Source organism: Rhinopithecus roxellana, chromosome 7 (genome assembly GCF_007565055.1).
Source record: "Rhinopithecus roxellana isolate Shanxi Qingling chromosome 7, ASM756505v1, whole genome shotgun sequence".
Taxonomy (NCBI): Eukaryota; Metazoa; Chordata; class Mammalia; order Primates; family Cercopithecidae; genus Rhinopithecus; species Rhinopithecus roxellana.
This window is the reverse complement of record NC_044555.1, coordinates 103,161,368-103,178,312: the sequence shown is the minus strand read 5'-3', so window position 1 is coordinate 103,178,312 and position 16,945 is coordinate 103,161,368. Positions and strand designations below refer to the sequence as shown.

General features: G+C 37.3%; 1 protein-coding gene across 1 annotated transcript; it reads left to right on the top strand.

The window, feature by feature from the left end:
- The first annotated feature begins 290 nt into the window (after positions 1 to 290).
- Positions 291 to 5,622, top strand: LUZP4 (leucine zipper protein 4). Its single transcript, XM_030934806.1, has 2 exons — positions 291 to 317; positions 5,053 to 5,622. Exons 1-2 carry the CDS (start codon positions 291 to 293, stop codon positions 5,620 to 5,622), a joined length of 597 nt encoding a protein of 198 aa, XP_030790666.1.
- The last annotated feature ends 11,323 nt before the right edge of the window (positions 5,623 to 16,945 follow it).

Genomic DNA, 16,945 nt, shown 5'->3' with positions numbered 1-16,945 from the left:
CCGTATTGATGGACCTTTGTTATAGTTTAACAAATTTATTATTATTATTGTATTATCATGTTTAGGGCTATCAGTTTTTAGGTATTCTGAAATATCATGAGATAGGGTATAGATTATTCACTCGAGACATTATTATTTGGTTTTTGCCATTTTATTCATTTTTTATGTATTTTCTAATACAGATGACATTATAATCTATAAAGAGTTAGAAGGGACAAATGCTGAAAAAGAAGAAAAGAGTAAAAGACAGAACAATAGTAAAAAGGAATTGTCTTCAAGACAGCAATCAAATGCTCATGGATATTGCCATCAGAGAGGTAAAGTATGCTGAAAATAGTCACACATGGTAAAAAGAGTCTGAAATATTTGTGAATAACTAGGTAAGTAAAATCAAGAATTCACAATATTGTTCTAAAGTTGCATTATGTTGCTTGTTTTCTTTTTTCTGGGCATGGATTCATACAAGGTTGGTAAGAATTTATGCCATGTCATATGAATACAAATTTGTTTTAATTTATATGAATTATTTCCCTAATGGAGAGTGGGATAAGAAAAGTAACCATATGAGCTGAGAGATATTTTGTACTTGTTTACAAGCCTGGGTTGGTTGGTCCAGTTCCGCTTTTAGGAGGCAATACAGGAGGGTTAAGAACATAGTCAATAATCTGAAAACTATGGCATCCACATTTTGAAAATACAAGTGTTGTAAGACAAAAAGAGTAGGGTAGAACATGACAAATGTCCTCTGTATATCTAACCTCATTGGTAAGTGCAGTGTGCATTTTTTAATATGAATGTACTACAGATTGCCATGATACAGAAGTCTTTTCAACAATTAAAGGTCTTCATAATCTAGTCAACAGATTGGAACCATTTTGACATCGTGATTACTATAAGCCCCGACAGTTGCCTATGCAGCTTCATTTCAGTTCTTGTGTGAATCTTCAGTGGCTCAACATGTTCTGAGAAGAGAAGAGAAATGATGGTAGTTATTACAGGGGCAGAGCAGCCACAAAGGGTAACATGGCCCATTCTTACGTGCCTAACCAGTCATCACAAAATTGATCTTTGTGAGCCTTTCGGAGATATTCTTTGATGGGTTTTTTACTATCTTTGTTTGTTTACCCAAACAAAGCAGACAATTGAGACAAATATTCACACGATTAATACAAAGCAGACAGTTTCTCTCCATCTCTCCTTTTTCTACTGGAGTATTCTTTCATTTAATTTCAGATAGTATGTCCCAACTTTGGTGGCATATGAAACCAAAATTGAGGTATTATATACTGAGACGACTACCCTATTAAGGTATCCAAATTGAAATAGTATGGCAAAGACTGTTCTAGAATTCAGTGAGACTCCCAGATGATACCAGAGTAATGAAATATCAAAAGTTTTGCAAAACCCAGTGCATAGCTTTAAAAAAATGAGATCAGAGATAATACTTCTCTGAGAGATACTTTGAATTTACTACTTGAAAATACAGAAGATTTTTTTTTTTCAAAGGCTACTCAAGATTCAGAAGCGACTCTGAGGAAAGAAATCATGATAAAAACACATACCAAGAACCTTCTGGATTCAAGTCTGGACAACACCCTTTAAATGAGCAACCTTTAATTGAACAGGTAGATAAGTACCAAGAATTAACCAATATTAAAAATCCTACATTTAATATATTTCCTAATATTAATGATTTACTTTAAATTCTATTGAAAGCAGGGATTGTTTCTTGGTATTCCTCCATGGTGCCTTGAACGTACTTTAAATTCAATGTTTGTTAGTTGATTTTTCCCCTGTAACTATTTTAAAAAACATTTGATTTTTGCTATTTTCAGTCATTACTAAAACTTTTGAATTTATGAAATGCCAAAACAGATTATTAGTTATTGTCATTAATCCTATGTAATCATTTTTATTTGTCCTCATACAGAGGCTTTGAGCTTAAGTTATAATATAAAAAGAGTTTTAGTATCTTTGTGAATGAACTGTAAAAGCCAGAAGTCAGATGATATCAGATATGAAATATACTCTGGAAGCAACAGGTGGCACAGACTATACCTGTACGAATCCATTTCCTCTAACCACGTATAGGTGAGCCAGTCAATAGAGAGGAATTTGAGAGGTGCTCAGATCCAGATTCACTAGCTAACATTGGTGCTAATGTTTCATCCTAGCTTATAAACTGATTCTTCTTAAGGTGTTACGTGGTCATTTAGCAAAAATGGCAGTTCCGGGAGCTTAAATCATTTTTGCCAAATCATGTAAATGCAAATGTTTATTTATTTGCTTATCTATTTATTTTGGAGAAAAACATGTTGCATTTTCAAATATTTAAAGGATTATTTTAAATTGTTCAAATGGACTGGGCGCGGTGTCTCACGCCTGTAATCCCAGCACTTTAGGAGGTCGAGGCGGGCGGATCACGATGTCAGGAGATCGAGACCATCCTAGCTAACATGGTGAAACCCCTTCTCTCCTAAAAATACAAAAAATTAGCCGGGCGTTGTGGTGGGCACCCGTAGTCCAGCTACTCGGGAGGCTGAGGCAGGAGAATGGCGTGAACCCGGGAGACGGAGCTTGCAGTGAGCCGAGGTCGCACCACTGCACTCCAGCCCAGGCGACAGAGCGAGACTGCGTCTCAAAAAAAAAAAAAAAAAAAAAAAAAAAAATTGTTCAAATGATGATTCAATGCCTACTCTATGCAGGCACTATGATACCAGAACAGCCTGCTTCAAATGGTCTCTACGGTGGTGGAAGAGAAAGATAGGAAAGAAATGTAATGCCATACAGTATGCAGTATGTGCATAATAGGGCATAAGTTATATATTGTGGGGATGTAGTAATTCATTCTGATTGGGGTTCTTGAGAAACTTTGGTGGAAGAGATGGCATATGATCTGTGCCTTATAGGATGAGGAGATTTATTTATAAAGTTTGGAAAGAAGAACATGAGCTTCCTTCTGATACAGTCCAAGATGCATAAACTGAGAATAAATATTAAACAGTATTTTCAAATTGAAAGCATCCTTGTCCTTTTATTTATTTTTTGTTTGTTTGTTTTTTTGAGACAGGGTCTCATTCCGTTGCCCAGGATGGAATGTAGTGGTGTGATCATGGCTCACTGCCCCTTCTACCTCCTGGGCTCAAGTAATCCTCTCACTTCAGCCTCCCAAGTAGCTGGGACTATAGGCACGTGCCACCATGCCCTGCGAATTTTTTTTTCTTTCTGTAGAGATGAGGTCTCACTGTGTTGCCCAGGCTGGGAAAATATCCTTCTATTATTCATACTTTCAAAACTTTTGAGACTATCATAGCTGAACTCACCAGAAAAAAAAATTACCCTGCAATAAAGAAATGTGTTAAAATTTAAGCATAATTATTTCACCAATAAATTGAAATAATTACAGTTTTCAATAATACTTTACAATTCTATTAAGCTAGTTTTGTACTCAACAAGATTTAGTCTTATTATCAGTGGAACACAGTTTTATTTGTTCACCCCATGTATTTATTCAACACAACCTTTTGATAGAAGGCTTCACTTGTTTATAAGGAAAGAAAACTAATGTGCACTTTGTTTTCCAAAGGTAAGAAATATATAGTACACAAGTTGATGAAAACATTTCTTATATAAACATTCATAAAAGGGACTGCAAGCTCCTTTGGAGAGGTACTTGGATACATACGGGTCTTTAGAAGATGGAACTCAGTCCTATCTTTCCTACTGACCTACTGTGCTCCCAACACCAGTCACTTAGAAAAGAGAAAAGGTACATGTGCATTTCACCCAATCTCCCTATTTAGGTTTTTCAGTACAAAAGCTGGAGAGTGGCTATAGCTTTATGTTTTAGCAAAACAACTAATTTTTTACATTTTTTATTTTAAAAAAAGTTTTCTGTGCATAATATCTTTTGTACTGGTACCTCCCCTGCTGTTTAGCAGTTGCGTCCAGCTTCTGTTAGTGTTAAACTAAAAAGTCATAATGCCAAATTTAGGGCATGTTGTGCTTGTCAGGCAACATATACTAGTAGAAAGCTTGATTTCTCAGCATGGTCTATATGACTTTATCCACTTACATTTATGTAGCATCATAGAGTTTTGTCAGAAGTTTCATTATTTCCATTTGGCTGATTCACTCCACTGCCTTTTTGGCTTAAAAACTGAAAAGGTTGGGCCGGGCGCGATGGCTCAAGCCTGTAATCCCAGCACTTTGGGAGGCCGAGACGGGCGGATCACAAGGTCAGGAGATCGAGACCATCCTGGCTAATACGGTGAAACCCCGTCTCTACTAAAAAATACAAAAAACTAGCCGGGCGACGAGGCGGGCGCCTGTAGTCCCAGCTACTCGGGAGGCTGAGACAGGAGAATGGCGTGAACCCGGGAGGCGGAGCTTGCAGTGAGCTGAGAGCCGGCCACTGCACTCCAGCCTGGGCGGCAGAGCAAGACTCCGTCTCAAAAAAAAAAAAAAAAAAAAAAAAACTGAAAAGGTAGAAAGGCTGTATTGTTGCCAAGCTAATTTACTTGAATAGTATTAAGCCAACCTTCCGCTTATTTACAGCTTCCTTTCCCCTTACTTACTTCGTCTTTCTCTCTAGAATTAAGTATTAATTTATAATGGAAAGATAGTTTCTTTTTAATGATCATTGAGCAGGCAAAGAGTAAATATGATTTTGAACACTTTCCTTTTCATCCTAAGGACTTACACTACAAAATATTCTATCAAAGTCGCAAAATCTGTTGTTTCTTTAGTAAAACATACATCCAGAAATTAGTAGGTAGAACATGACCATAGAATACAGTCAAACTCATAAAACAACTAATTTTCCATACTTTTATTTTATTAAAGTTTTAGTTGCATAGCATTTTTGTGCCAATGACATGATATAATGGAGCTATTCTGTTAGTTCTAAAAACTGGTTGACAAATAGAAGTAAGCACAGTGGAATTCTAAAAGAAACAGTTGCCCATAAAAATGGGCTTGAGAATATATCATTATGACTTAAATCATTAAGTATATGTTTCATTTGTTTTGCGTAATTGGAAACCTTTTCAGGAGAAGTGCAATGACGATTATGAGGCCCAAGCAGAGAAGAATCAAGGCCAATCAGAGGGGAATCAGCATCAATCAGAAGGAAATCCGGACAAATCAGAAGAAACTCAGGGCCAACCAGAAGAAAATCATCATTCTGAGAGATCCCGAAACCACTTAGAGAGATCTCATTATTATTTAGAGAGATCTCAAGGGCAACTAAAGATACATCATGCCCAATCTGAGAGATCTCACAGCCAATCCAAGAGATCTCATGGTCAATCTGAGAGATCTCATGGCCAATCAAAGAGATCGCGTGGTCACTCAGAGAGATCTCATGGTCACTCCAAGAGATCTTATAGCCAGGGAGATCTCGTGGTCACTCAGAACGATCTCCTGGTCACTCAGAGAGATCTCATAGCCACTCAGAGAGATCTCATAGCCACTCAGAAAGATCTCATAGCTACTCAGAGAGATCTCATAATCGCTCAGAGAGATCTCATGGCCACTGAGAGAGATCTCATGGTCAATCAGGGAGATCTCATGGCCAATCAGAAAGACATCAGAGATACTCAACAGGTAAAAATACAGTGACTTCTTAATCATCAAAACAATGTGTTGAATTCTGTGGAAATAGAAAAGCATGTATCTGTACTAATGGCTAATATATATTTGTTGAAACAGACATATATTGGGACAAAGACATAAATATTAGAATGGAGGCAATGTATACATGGTATCAATATTCTTTCAACTTGATGTCCTCTAAGCTATCATCCAATTACCCAAGATGTCCCATTAAGTTGTTCCCTGTAGGTCTAGAAGACCTAGAAGAGCCCTATGTACTCAGCCTTTCCTATTGGGCCTTCCCCACAATTAGAATATTTTGATTTAGTGTCCTGTCTCCCTTGGACATTCCAACCTGGTAAGCAAGCTAATCTAACAACTAACTGCCAAATTGATAATATATAATCTATGATAATGAATATCTCTGTTTTCCACTGTCTCCTTCCTAAACCGTCCTCAGATAGTCCTTAGCAGACAAATGGTAGTTGGGCAGCTGAACTTTTCTGCTTTCCTCAAATCAGACTGTAGGAGAGGATATATTCTATGCATAGATGTAATGCTAACCTTCTGAATATATTTTGAATACATTTATATATTCACTGTTGCCTTATAAAAGTGTTAGGGTAGGTCTGTCTACCCTAGCAAAAGAAACAGAGAAATTTAAATGTACTGGGAGTTATGTTTTTAAAAACACAAGGTATGTTTATTGCAATTGCAATTTGTTTGGTTATTCAATAAAAGTTTTAGTTTTAATTTCTCAGTGATTTCCTTGCTTGTATTGACTGTAAATGTATAGTCAAATATTTTAGGTTCATATTAACTGCTGCACAGAATTACTTACTTCAGCTAAAAAAAATTATTTCCGGCTGAGCGCAGTGGCTCATGCCTATAATCCCAGCACTTCGGGAGGCCAAGGTGGGCGGATCACTTGAGGTCAGGAGTTTGAGTCCAGCCTAGCCAACATGGTCAAACTCCATCTCTACTAAAAATACAAAAATTAGCCAGGCGTGGTGGTGAGTGCCTGTAATCCAGCTACTCGGGAGGCTGAGGCAGGAGAATTGCTTGAACCCAGGAGGCGGAGGTTGCAGTGAGCTGAGATCTTGCCACTGCACTCTAGCCTGGGTGACAGAGCAAGAATCTGTCTCAGAAAAAAAAAAAAAACAACTATTTCCAAGATGTGTGTATGAGTTATTGTGTATGTAGACGATGTCTGATGCAGGGATCATTTTAATGCAAAAGGTCCCACCCTACTTATATTAGCAGTATACACATAATTTGCTATAAAAATGAAAATGTTTAACACTGATGACAAGCAATCCGTATTTCTGCATTTATTAGGGATTTGTACACATTTTAATTTTACATACCAATTTTTGTTTATCAAGTGGTATAATACTTCCATTAAGGGCGCGGAGGCTCACGCCTGTAATCCCAGTACTTTGGGAAGCTGAGGCGGGTGGATCACGAGGTCAGGAGATCCAGACCATCCTAGCTAACACGGTGAAATCCTGTCTCTACTAAAAATACCAAAAATTAGCCGGGCATGGTGGCGGGCATCTGTAGTCCCAGCTACTTGGGAAGCTGAGGCAGGAGAATGGCGTGAACCCGGGAGGCAGAGCCTGCAGTGAGCCAACATCGTGCCACTGCACTCCAGCATGGGCAACAGAGAGAGACTCCATCTCAAAAAAAAAAAAAAAAAAAGAAACTTCCATTAAGGCACTGAAAATTCTATTTAAATTATTATTATTATTATTATTATTATTATTTTTTTTTTTTTTTTTTTTTTTTTTGAGACGGAGTCTTGCTCTGCCACCCAGGCTGGAGTACAGTGGCCGGATCTCAGCTCACTGCAAGCTCCGCCTCCCGGGTTCACGCCATTCTCCTGCCTCAGCCTCCCGAGTAGCTGGGACTCCAGGCGCCCGCCTCGTCGCCCGGCTAGTTTTTTGTGTTTTTAAGTAGAGACAGGGTTTCACGGTATTAGCCAGGATGGTCTCGATCTCCTGACCTCGTGATCCGCCCGTCTCGGCCTCCCAAAGTGCTGGGATTACAGGCTTGAGCCACCGCGCCCGGCCCTCTATTTAAATTATTGTCCATTAGCATATTCCTATCGTTTTGCAAATACATTTTAAAATATAATGAACAAGTCCACTCAGTTTTTTTACTTTATGTTCCATTACAAGTTTTTCATATGCTGAGCACAAATAGGTACCACCTGAATGGTTAAGGTTAAATCACATGTAGAGCTATTACTAAAGAATACATAAATTACAGAAAATTAATATGTATTAATTGATCTTTTGGAGATTAATTATTCTACTCCATAACTTTCTATTCTAATACATATTAGAATAACAATAAGTTGACCAGATGGGCTTAATAGCACCCTTCAGAACTAAAATTTGCTTCTATGTCAAGTATAAAGTAAAGATTTCAGTAATTTCATGATCCCACTCAAAATCTTCCCCTCAGGCCAGGTTCACCAGAAGGTAAAGACATGCCAGAGAAGCTACATTTCTGCTTTAAACAAACAAGTTAAATCTAGAAGGCCATTGTGGCCTTAATTAATAGCTGGGCAAACACCTCAAATAAAATATGATAGCATATACAGAATATTATTTATTTATGAAGTTTGGAACAACATTTTCATTTTTGAAAAACTAATATGCCTCCCAATAAAAACTCTAAACAGGATATATGCAAACAAGGTGGAAATTTGAATTTTTAACTCCCTTAAAATACCTGATAATTTCAGCTTTTTGTCTTCTTTCCTGATATGGTAATAATATTCATAGTCAAATGCCTTCCTTGGCTGGATTGATAGGTAAATAGAGAGGGATAGCAGAACAAAAACTGTCTTTTGTACCCCCACTAGGTGTGGAAAAATAAAATGTGTGGCAAAATATGCATATCTTTACATTAGTTGGGCTGTCCACCAGATTAAAGCTTTTCTAAACATAGATAATAGCTTCAGAGGAAATTACGTATTTAATTTAGTAGTGCTTGCTATTTGAACTCCAATTATAGAGTGACAACTAATATCTCATTATCATTTAGCATCTCTTTGAATTTTAATACTAGACAGCATTCCAAGTAATTCTTAAAATAGATTCATGCTTGATTATAATTGACAATCCGATCTTTGGGTCTCAAATCCCTAATATACTGTATATCATTCTGAAGACAGAAGTTTTTTCTGATATTTGACTTTATTATTTGATTTTCCCATTTTTATTCCCAAGTTCTTCACTTTTCCCTAGCCCCATTTGTTACCCAGTTGTTCGTATTTTTCTTATTTCTTGAAAGAAGATGCCAGTGAGAATCTGGTTTGCATTTTTCTAAGGAATTGGCCTCTAATGTGGCATGAGTAGCATGAGTAAGTGGAAGTGACATAAGAATAAGAAGGCATGTCTCCATGTCCCAAATCTGTCAAAGTATATAACATTGGACAAATTAGTTAATAACTATGCATCTCATGGGTATGAAATATAGACATAATAGATATAATAGGTATAGGTATAAAATATAGACATGATAGATATAATAGATATATGTATAAGATATAGACATAATAGATATAATAGATATAGGTGTAAATGTAGACATAATAGATATAATAGATATATGTATAAGATATAGACGTAATCGATATAATAGATATAGGTATAAAATGTCGTCATAATAGATATAATGGATATAGGTATAAAATATACACATAATAGATATAACAGATATAGGTATAAAATATAGACATAATAGATATAGGTATTAAATATAGACATAATAGATATAATAGAAATAGGTATAGAAAAAAAAATAACTATGCATCTCAATTTCCTAATACGTGAAAGGAGGAGTTTGGACTACATGTCTTTAAAGACCTATACCAACTAAAAACTTCGTATGAGTCATGAAAAATGAATGATTTATTCATTTTTTCATTCAAAAAACTGTGGTTAAAAAGATACTAAATTTACCATCTTATCCATTTTTAAATGTACAGTTCAGTAGTAAATACATTCACATTATTATGCAATACGTCTCTAGAACTTTTTCATCTTGTAGATCTTAATTCTATACCCATTAAACAATAACTCCCCTTTTCCCACTTCCCTCAGCATTCCCTACCATTTATCTTTTTCCTACAATTTTGGCTACTTCATATACCTCATATAAGTGGAGTCATACAAGATTTGTCTTTTTGTGACTGTTTTATTTCACTTAGCATCATCAACATTCATCTATACTGTAGCATGTGACAAGAATTCCTTCATCTATTAGGCTAGAATGTATATACCACATTTTCTTTACCTACTCATCTATTGATAAACATTTGGCTTGCTTCCACAACTTGACTGTTAGTAAACAGTACTGCTACGAACATGGATGTGTAAATCTCTTTGAGACTACCCTTTCATTTCTTTTGGTAATATACCCAGAAGTGGGAATACTGGATCTTATGGTAGTTCTATTTTGAATTTTCTGAAGAACCCCCATACTGTTTTTATACCAGTGGAACCATTTTACAGTCTCAACAGCACACAACTGTTCCAGTTTCTCCACATGCTCAACAATACTTGTTATTTTCCATTTTTCTGGTAATAGACTACCTAATGGGTATGAAATTATATCTAATTATGGCTTTGATTTTCATTTATCTAATGATTAGTGATGTTGAGCATCTTTTCACATGCTTGCTGTGCATTTATATATCATCTTTGCAGAAATGGCTGTTCAAGTCCTTTCCCTGCTTTTTAATTGGGTTATTTGAGTTTTTGATGTCGTAGGAGTTTCTTATATATTCTGGATATTAACCATTTATTGATATATGGTTTGCAAATATTTTCTCCCATTCCATAGGTTGTCATTTCACCTTGTTGATCGTGTCTTTTGATGCACAAAAGTTCTTAACTTTAATATAATCTCATTTGCATATTTTTTGTTTTTCTTGTTTGTACTTTTGATGTCCTTTCCAAGAAATAACTGCTAATTCCGGCATCATGAAACTTCCCGCTATGTTTTCTTTAGGAGTTTTATTGTTTTAGATCTTTAATCCATTTTCAGTTAATTTTTGTATATGGTATATGATAAGGGTCGAACTCCCTTCTTTTGCATGTGGATATCCAGTTTTCCTAATACCCTATTTTGAAAAGATTGCCTTTTCCCCAGTGAGTGGTCTTGGCACCCTGGTAGAAGATCATTTAATCATATAACCAAGGGTTTATTTCTGGGCTTTTTATTCTATTCTAGTGGTCTGTCTTTATGCCAGTATGATGCCAGTTTTTGGTAGGAAAAACAAAATTCCCAGTTCTCTTGACATGACAGTGGGAGCTAGCAATCTCCTTAGGTAGGTACACAGAGAGAAGCTAGGATGTGCCAAGAAATGGAGGTATCCTAGACTGCCCCTACACAATTGGCACCAAGTCCTCACTTTTTATTTTTCTTTCTATCATGTCTTCTGCAGTGTTACCTCTTATTCCACCAGCGTCTGTCCCCAGGCAGTTGGTCGATGCTGGAGCAAATTCCCATCAGCCAATTCCCATACAAATTTTCTAAGCACACAGCAGGCATCTCTCTTCTGGTGCCCCAGACATTACAGAATATTAAACTTCACATTGGAAGGTGCAGAAAAGGAAGATGACCACGTCCTCGACAAGGCATGCACCTGATAAATAGGTCATATTTTCTTTTTCTATATATAGAGAGAGAGCTGTATGTAAACAGCATTGGGGTGTCTGTTTCTGCAATTGGATTTACAAAGAGTTCCCCCAGTCCTGTGCTCCAGGCCCCGTCTTTACTCTCTTCTTCCTTCTCAAAGTGCCAACCGCAGCCTTTCAAGCCCTGAGTTTCCCCTCTGGAAAACGGGAACCAACGTTCTCCAAGGACACAGGGTTTTTACCAACCTGTTGATCACTCTGGCCAGCTGTCTGCTCAGGCTGCACCAAGAAGTCCCATATTCATACAAGCTCTGCCTGCCAAGCAGCCAGGTCGCCAGCATCACCAGCTGTGGGGCCGCATACAGCCAAGGCCAGTAGGTAGGGAGCTCGCTGGGCATGAGGCCACCTGCCATGTGATGCACTGGTGCTGCTCCTTTCTGGGCTGTGATGAGCTGCGCTGCCCCAGGCGACCCGCGCTGCAGGCTTACAAGGCCAGGGAGCTGTGGCCGCGGTGCAGGGGGCGCTGGAGCATGACAGCTGGCCTCACTCCCTCCCTGCGCTCCAGCAGCCCCTCGCCTCCTCTCCTGGCCTCTGTGCCCGCTGCCGGCTGCTGCCTGCCGCCGGGGGCCTCCCCTGGACACCAAGTTTCTTCTTTTGTTGTGTGTTTGTTGTGCTGATGGCACTCACTATTTTGATTACTATAGTTTGTACTATGTTTTGAAATCAAAAAGTGTGAGTCCTCCAACTTGGTTCTTTTTTTTCCTCAAAATTGTTTTGTCCACTTGGGGTCCCTTGAAATTGCATATGAAATTTAGAATGAATTTTCTTACTTCTGCAAAAAATGTCATTGGATTTTGATACGGATTTCATTGAATCTATAGATTTCTTTGGGTATTATGGACGTTTTAACCATATTAAGTCGTATAATCCATGGACGTGAGACATCTATTTGTTACTGGTGGAGGGTGTCCAGGTTCTTGGTGTCTTGAACACAGAATTGGACAAAATGCACAAACAAAGCAAGGAAAGAATGAAATAACAAAAGCAGAGATTTATTGAAAATGAAAGTACACTCTACAGTGTGGGAGCAGCTGAAGCATAGAGGCCCAAGAGCCCCATAACAGATTTTTGGGGGTTTAAATACCCTCCAGAGGTTTCCTTCGGTTGCTTGGCATGTGCCCTACGTAAATGAAGAGGATGAAGTAAAGTTACAAAGTAATTTACTTGGTATACGTCCTATATAAATGGGGAGGATATTTCCTGTCATAGCTGAAGTGTTTCCATTTGATTTAGCTCTAGGAAGTCAGCGTGAATTGGCCTTATGTTCCCTGCCTCCAAACCCTATTCTCCTGCTTCATTTCCCACCTGAGAGATGTGATACCCACAAATCTTTATGGCTGGTGGAGGAACCAATGGTCTTTGTTCTGTAACTGCTTCATACTGGCTTGGGGCATAGTCTCTACCTATTGGGGATAATGGAACTCTCACCTTGCTGTGTCTAGTGGAGGCAGGGTAATTCCTTCATGGCCAGGGGTGGTGTCTTCACCTGGAACTGGCTGGAACCCTAGTTGCATGATCATCTGAAGCTTGATGGTCTCTAGGCAACAGGAAATGAATTTGGTTAAAAGATTTAATGGGAACTTCAGGAAGTGGATACCTCTACTGTCAGGAATGTTTATTATAGAGATTTGCAGGAGAAAAAACAAAACCTAGTCTGTTCTAGGATCTATGTGTTTGCTTAAAGTCGTAGCACAAGTAACTCCATTTTAGTTTGGTTTGGTCTGTTGGGGCCTAGTACATGAGCTCAGTCCAAAACAATGGCCTCCAATAATTTTGTTTAAAAATATTTCCCCTTTCTGCTTAGATTCTCACTTAGGTGAGAGTGTGACCAAAACTTAGGGCCTTAGTGCCACCCTCAGTTACCATCATTTTGCATTTCCATTCTCAGCACATTACGCATAGGTTATGGTGTCCTCATAGTAGCACATTTTTTTCAGCTCTTGTCATTCTAGTTGAAGAGAGACCATTTGACATTGTAGAGATGGCTCCATGCAAGCATTTGAAACCTTTGAGAGAATACAGTGCACCAGGGAGACTATTATTATGACTATTGGGAGAATCATACCAAGAGTTTGGAGTATGCTTCTTACCTAGGGTCCCCATAAACCAAACCTCCTAAAATCAAATAGATCAAAGAATGAGCTAAAGAGTCTCCTCACTTAACCAAGCAGTCTCTTCATTCATCCGCTGCAACTGAATCTCTGTAATACCCAATGTTTTCTCCATAGGCCATGAGTACCAGCAGCTGCACAGCTACTTCATTGTTCAACCAATTCTATCATAACTTTCACAAGAGAATTTAAAGTTTATTGTGTAACTGTAGCCTGTACAGTAGAATTTGCTATAAGCCTATCATAAGGGATACATATTTAATCATTGCTTCTTTTACTCCAAACCATGGAAAAAGTACCTAACTAATGATGCCCTTCTAGAAGGGTGAAGGCCTCCTAGCAATGTTCTTTTTAACTCGTGATGTGGGTTAACAAGAGTGAACCAATGTTGTTTCCGACTGATTATGAGGCAGCGAATGTACTATTAAAACTTCTTGGCAGGGCACGGTGGCTCACGCTTGTAATCCCAGCACTTTGGGAGGCCGAGGCGGGCAGATCACAAGGTCACGAGATCGAGATCATCCTGGTTAACACAGTGAAACCTGTCTCTACTAAAAATACAAAAAATTAGCCAGGCGCGGTGGCGGGAGTCTGTAGTCCCAGCTACTCAGGAAGCTGAGGCAGGAGAATGGCGTGAACCCGAAAGGCAGAGCTTGCAGTGTGCCGAGATCATACCACTGTACTCCAGCCTGGGTGACAGAGCGAGACTCTGTCTCAAAAATAAAATAAAATAAAATAAAATAAAATAACTTCTTACCTACATTGGGAACATAATAAGCATAATTATGATAGCATATACTCAGGCATATTAGAATTTTATAAATCCCATATAATTTTGGACCATATGTTAATATTATTCACTAAAATATAACCTGAAGATGATTAAACTTTTTTTTTTTATTTTGACAATGCTTCCCATGTAACTAAACATGTCAAAGAATAAAAGACAATTGTAAAGCTTAAATTTGATTTGGGGAAACCTATTAAATATTTTAAAGGTTTAAAAAATTTACATTCCCATGTCTTCTTATAATTTTCTGCCAAAAACACATTTCACTTTTCTACACACCTTGCATGTAAAACTGTTTCTTCAGTAGTTTCAATTACATGTTACCATGTTAACTCTTAGTGACTTTCACTTTTGGTGAAAACCTTGTTAAGTTCAGGATTTTAATTGTGTATTACATGTGGAGCCTAGGACCCAGATAGAGCACAGATAAGGTCTGACTCTCCAGCATCTAACTCCAAGTGTCCCAGGCATTACCTAGCTGTAAAGCAGGCAAGTTGTACAGTTAAGAGTCATAGTGGCATTTTATGTAGCATTTAGGAGGCCTAATCACCTTTAAATTGTATAACATTTTTTGCATAAATTCTTGTTCATAAATTCTTTCACAACTTACACAGTCCATCTATGACATGATTGGACTTCTGACTTGTCCTAAACATCCCTCTTTTAAACAACCAGTTATTTTACTTTAGGACAAGAATTTACCATACAAGATCCTTTCTTATATATAATCTCTTTTCTTTATAACCTTCTTTGCATAGCTGTGGGGCGTGGCTAATTTCACATGTCCCTAGGCCTTCTCTAGAATCTAATGCTCCAAAATAAATTGAACAGTTTTTAAAAGTCAAAGAAGCAGTTTATGACCTTAAAGCATTTAGCATACCTACTATTTGACCTGCATAATTTAGACCAAATGTTTACATTTTAGAAGATTTTTTATTTTACCAATAATCTTTAAAACTGTCTTTATTTCCCAGAGATTACTTAAGTCACATAAAGTAAAAGGCATTATACTTTTTACTTTTCTGACAAAATAGTGGATTTAAGCTCTTATTATTATTAAACCAGTTAAAGCTCTTTTATATTACACACACAACACATATAAATATGCAGAAGATAAAGGACTCATTCCCTAATCCAGGAATTGGACCCTAAACCCAGGCAGCCATTTTGAAAAAAGAAAGCATGGCCACATGGTTACAAAGTCAAGCTCCCAAGAACATGACTGACCAGTTTGCTGGGGCATGTTGAACAACAGACCTATGGAGATACTAGGCACACATTTTATCTTAAGGTATCCCTGTTTACGACAGAACAATATGGAAAGACACACAAAGCACACCAGATTCACTACAGCATAAGACCAACATCAGAATTCTTTTTTATATTAATTACAACTTTACAGAGGAGATAAACAGTGACTTTTACCTTTCATTTAACCAGTTGGCACAGAGAGAGAGGCCAGAGTGTGACTGCTAAGAAACTCTTACCATTTTGCTGGCATGTCAGGCTTTTGTATTCTCTCTCCCTGAGCAGTCCTAGCAACTCTGCTTGACTTTATGCAAACAAACACATTGCCATGAATTAAGAATATTCACAAATAGTTTACAAATTTTGGACAAATTAGGCAGAAAGCGAGAAATATGACTCAAATTCTATTTACGAAAGTATACTCAACACACTGAAAGTATCAGGAAGCCTAAGCTCCAAAAAGTTAGTTTAAGGTGAAAAAGTTGATGTGTTCCATTAATTCCTGTAGCCCAACAAAGGTAGCCTAGGAATTCCAGTTAAATGTAACAAATGATTACTTGCTAGAAACACATAAGAAACAAAATATTCACAGAACCAAATAAAAGACTCCCACTAGAAACTTAAAAAAATATATATATATAGTTTTACATATGCATACACAAGCAAAGCCAGAGAAGACTAAACAGCAAATGAATGAAAACTAGAAGCAAAAACAAACAGGAACCCAACCCTAAACCTTTTCTATTCAATCTTCCCTGGAGTCTACAGTGTTACCCAGGGCCCCCTAGAAACCATGTAATGAATATTTTATTCCTGATACACAATTTAATATCCTTAAGTTCACCAGTATCACCGTACATCCTATGCAATGAAGAAATTCACTCTAGACACATGACCAATAATTACTCTAGTGCCAGTACTATAAGCACAAAACAGTAAACATAGTGTGAAGCAATGCAAGCATGTATGTGAAATTTGGCTCCATGCTAAATTCAGGCTTAACTGTATTTTAAAAAAAAGAATTGCCTAGCTGCTGATGCATTTATTTACAATACTTCTTATTTTACTTTAATCAGGCCTAAGACCTTTAACTTTGAAAATGTTAATTAGCCAAATGTCTCCAATTCTCTATCAGGTTTTAAAGAATATTTTATTATCTAAACTTTGTCCACAATCTTCTCTCCTACTTACTGGTTCCTTAATACATTGTTTAACCAACTTTCAGATAATTAGACAAAATTATTCTTTTTCTCACTAATAATATAACCCTTTCTGGCACATTTTGTGTACAGAATTATGTGTTAACTAGAATTCTTATCCTTAGTAACCAAAAACTTTAGTGAAATCCTAAAAAGCAAGAAATCCTGAACCATAAGACATGGGCATTTATAGATAAGAACAATTCCACAATTTTAGAAACATATTTCCGCATATCACAACCCTTTCTTAATTGGAAATGACCCAGATAGTAAATGAGCATCAAAAAT

Bases quoted from the DNA above. Each gene is read 5' to 3' on its own strand.
- LUZP4 (XM_030934806.1), top strand. From the start codon at position 291: ATGCTCATGGATATTGCCATCAGAGAG. The intron at 318-5,052 runs GTAAAGTATGCT...AAACCTTTTCAG, and splicing joins TGGATATTGCCATCAGAGAG to GAGAAGTGCAATGACGATTA.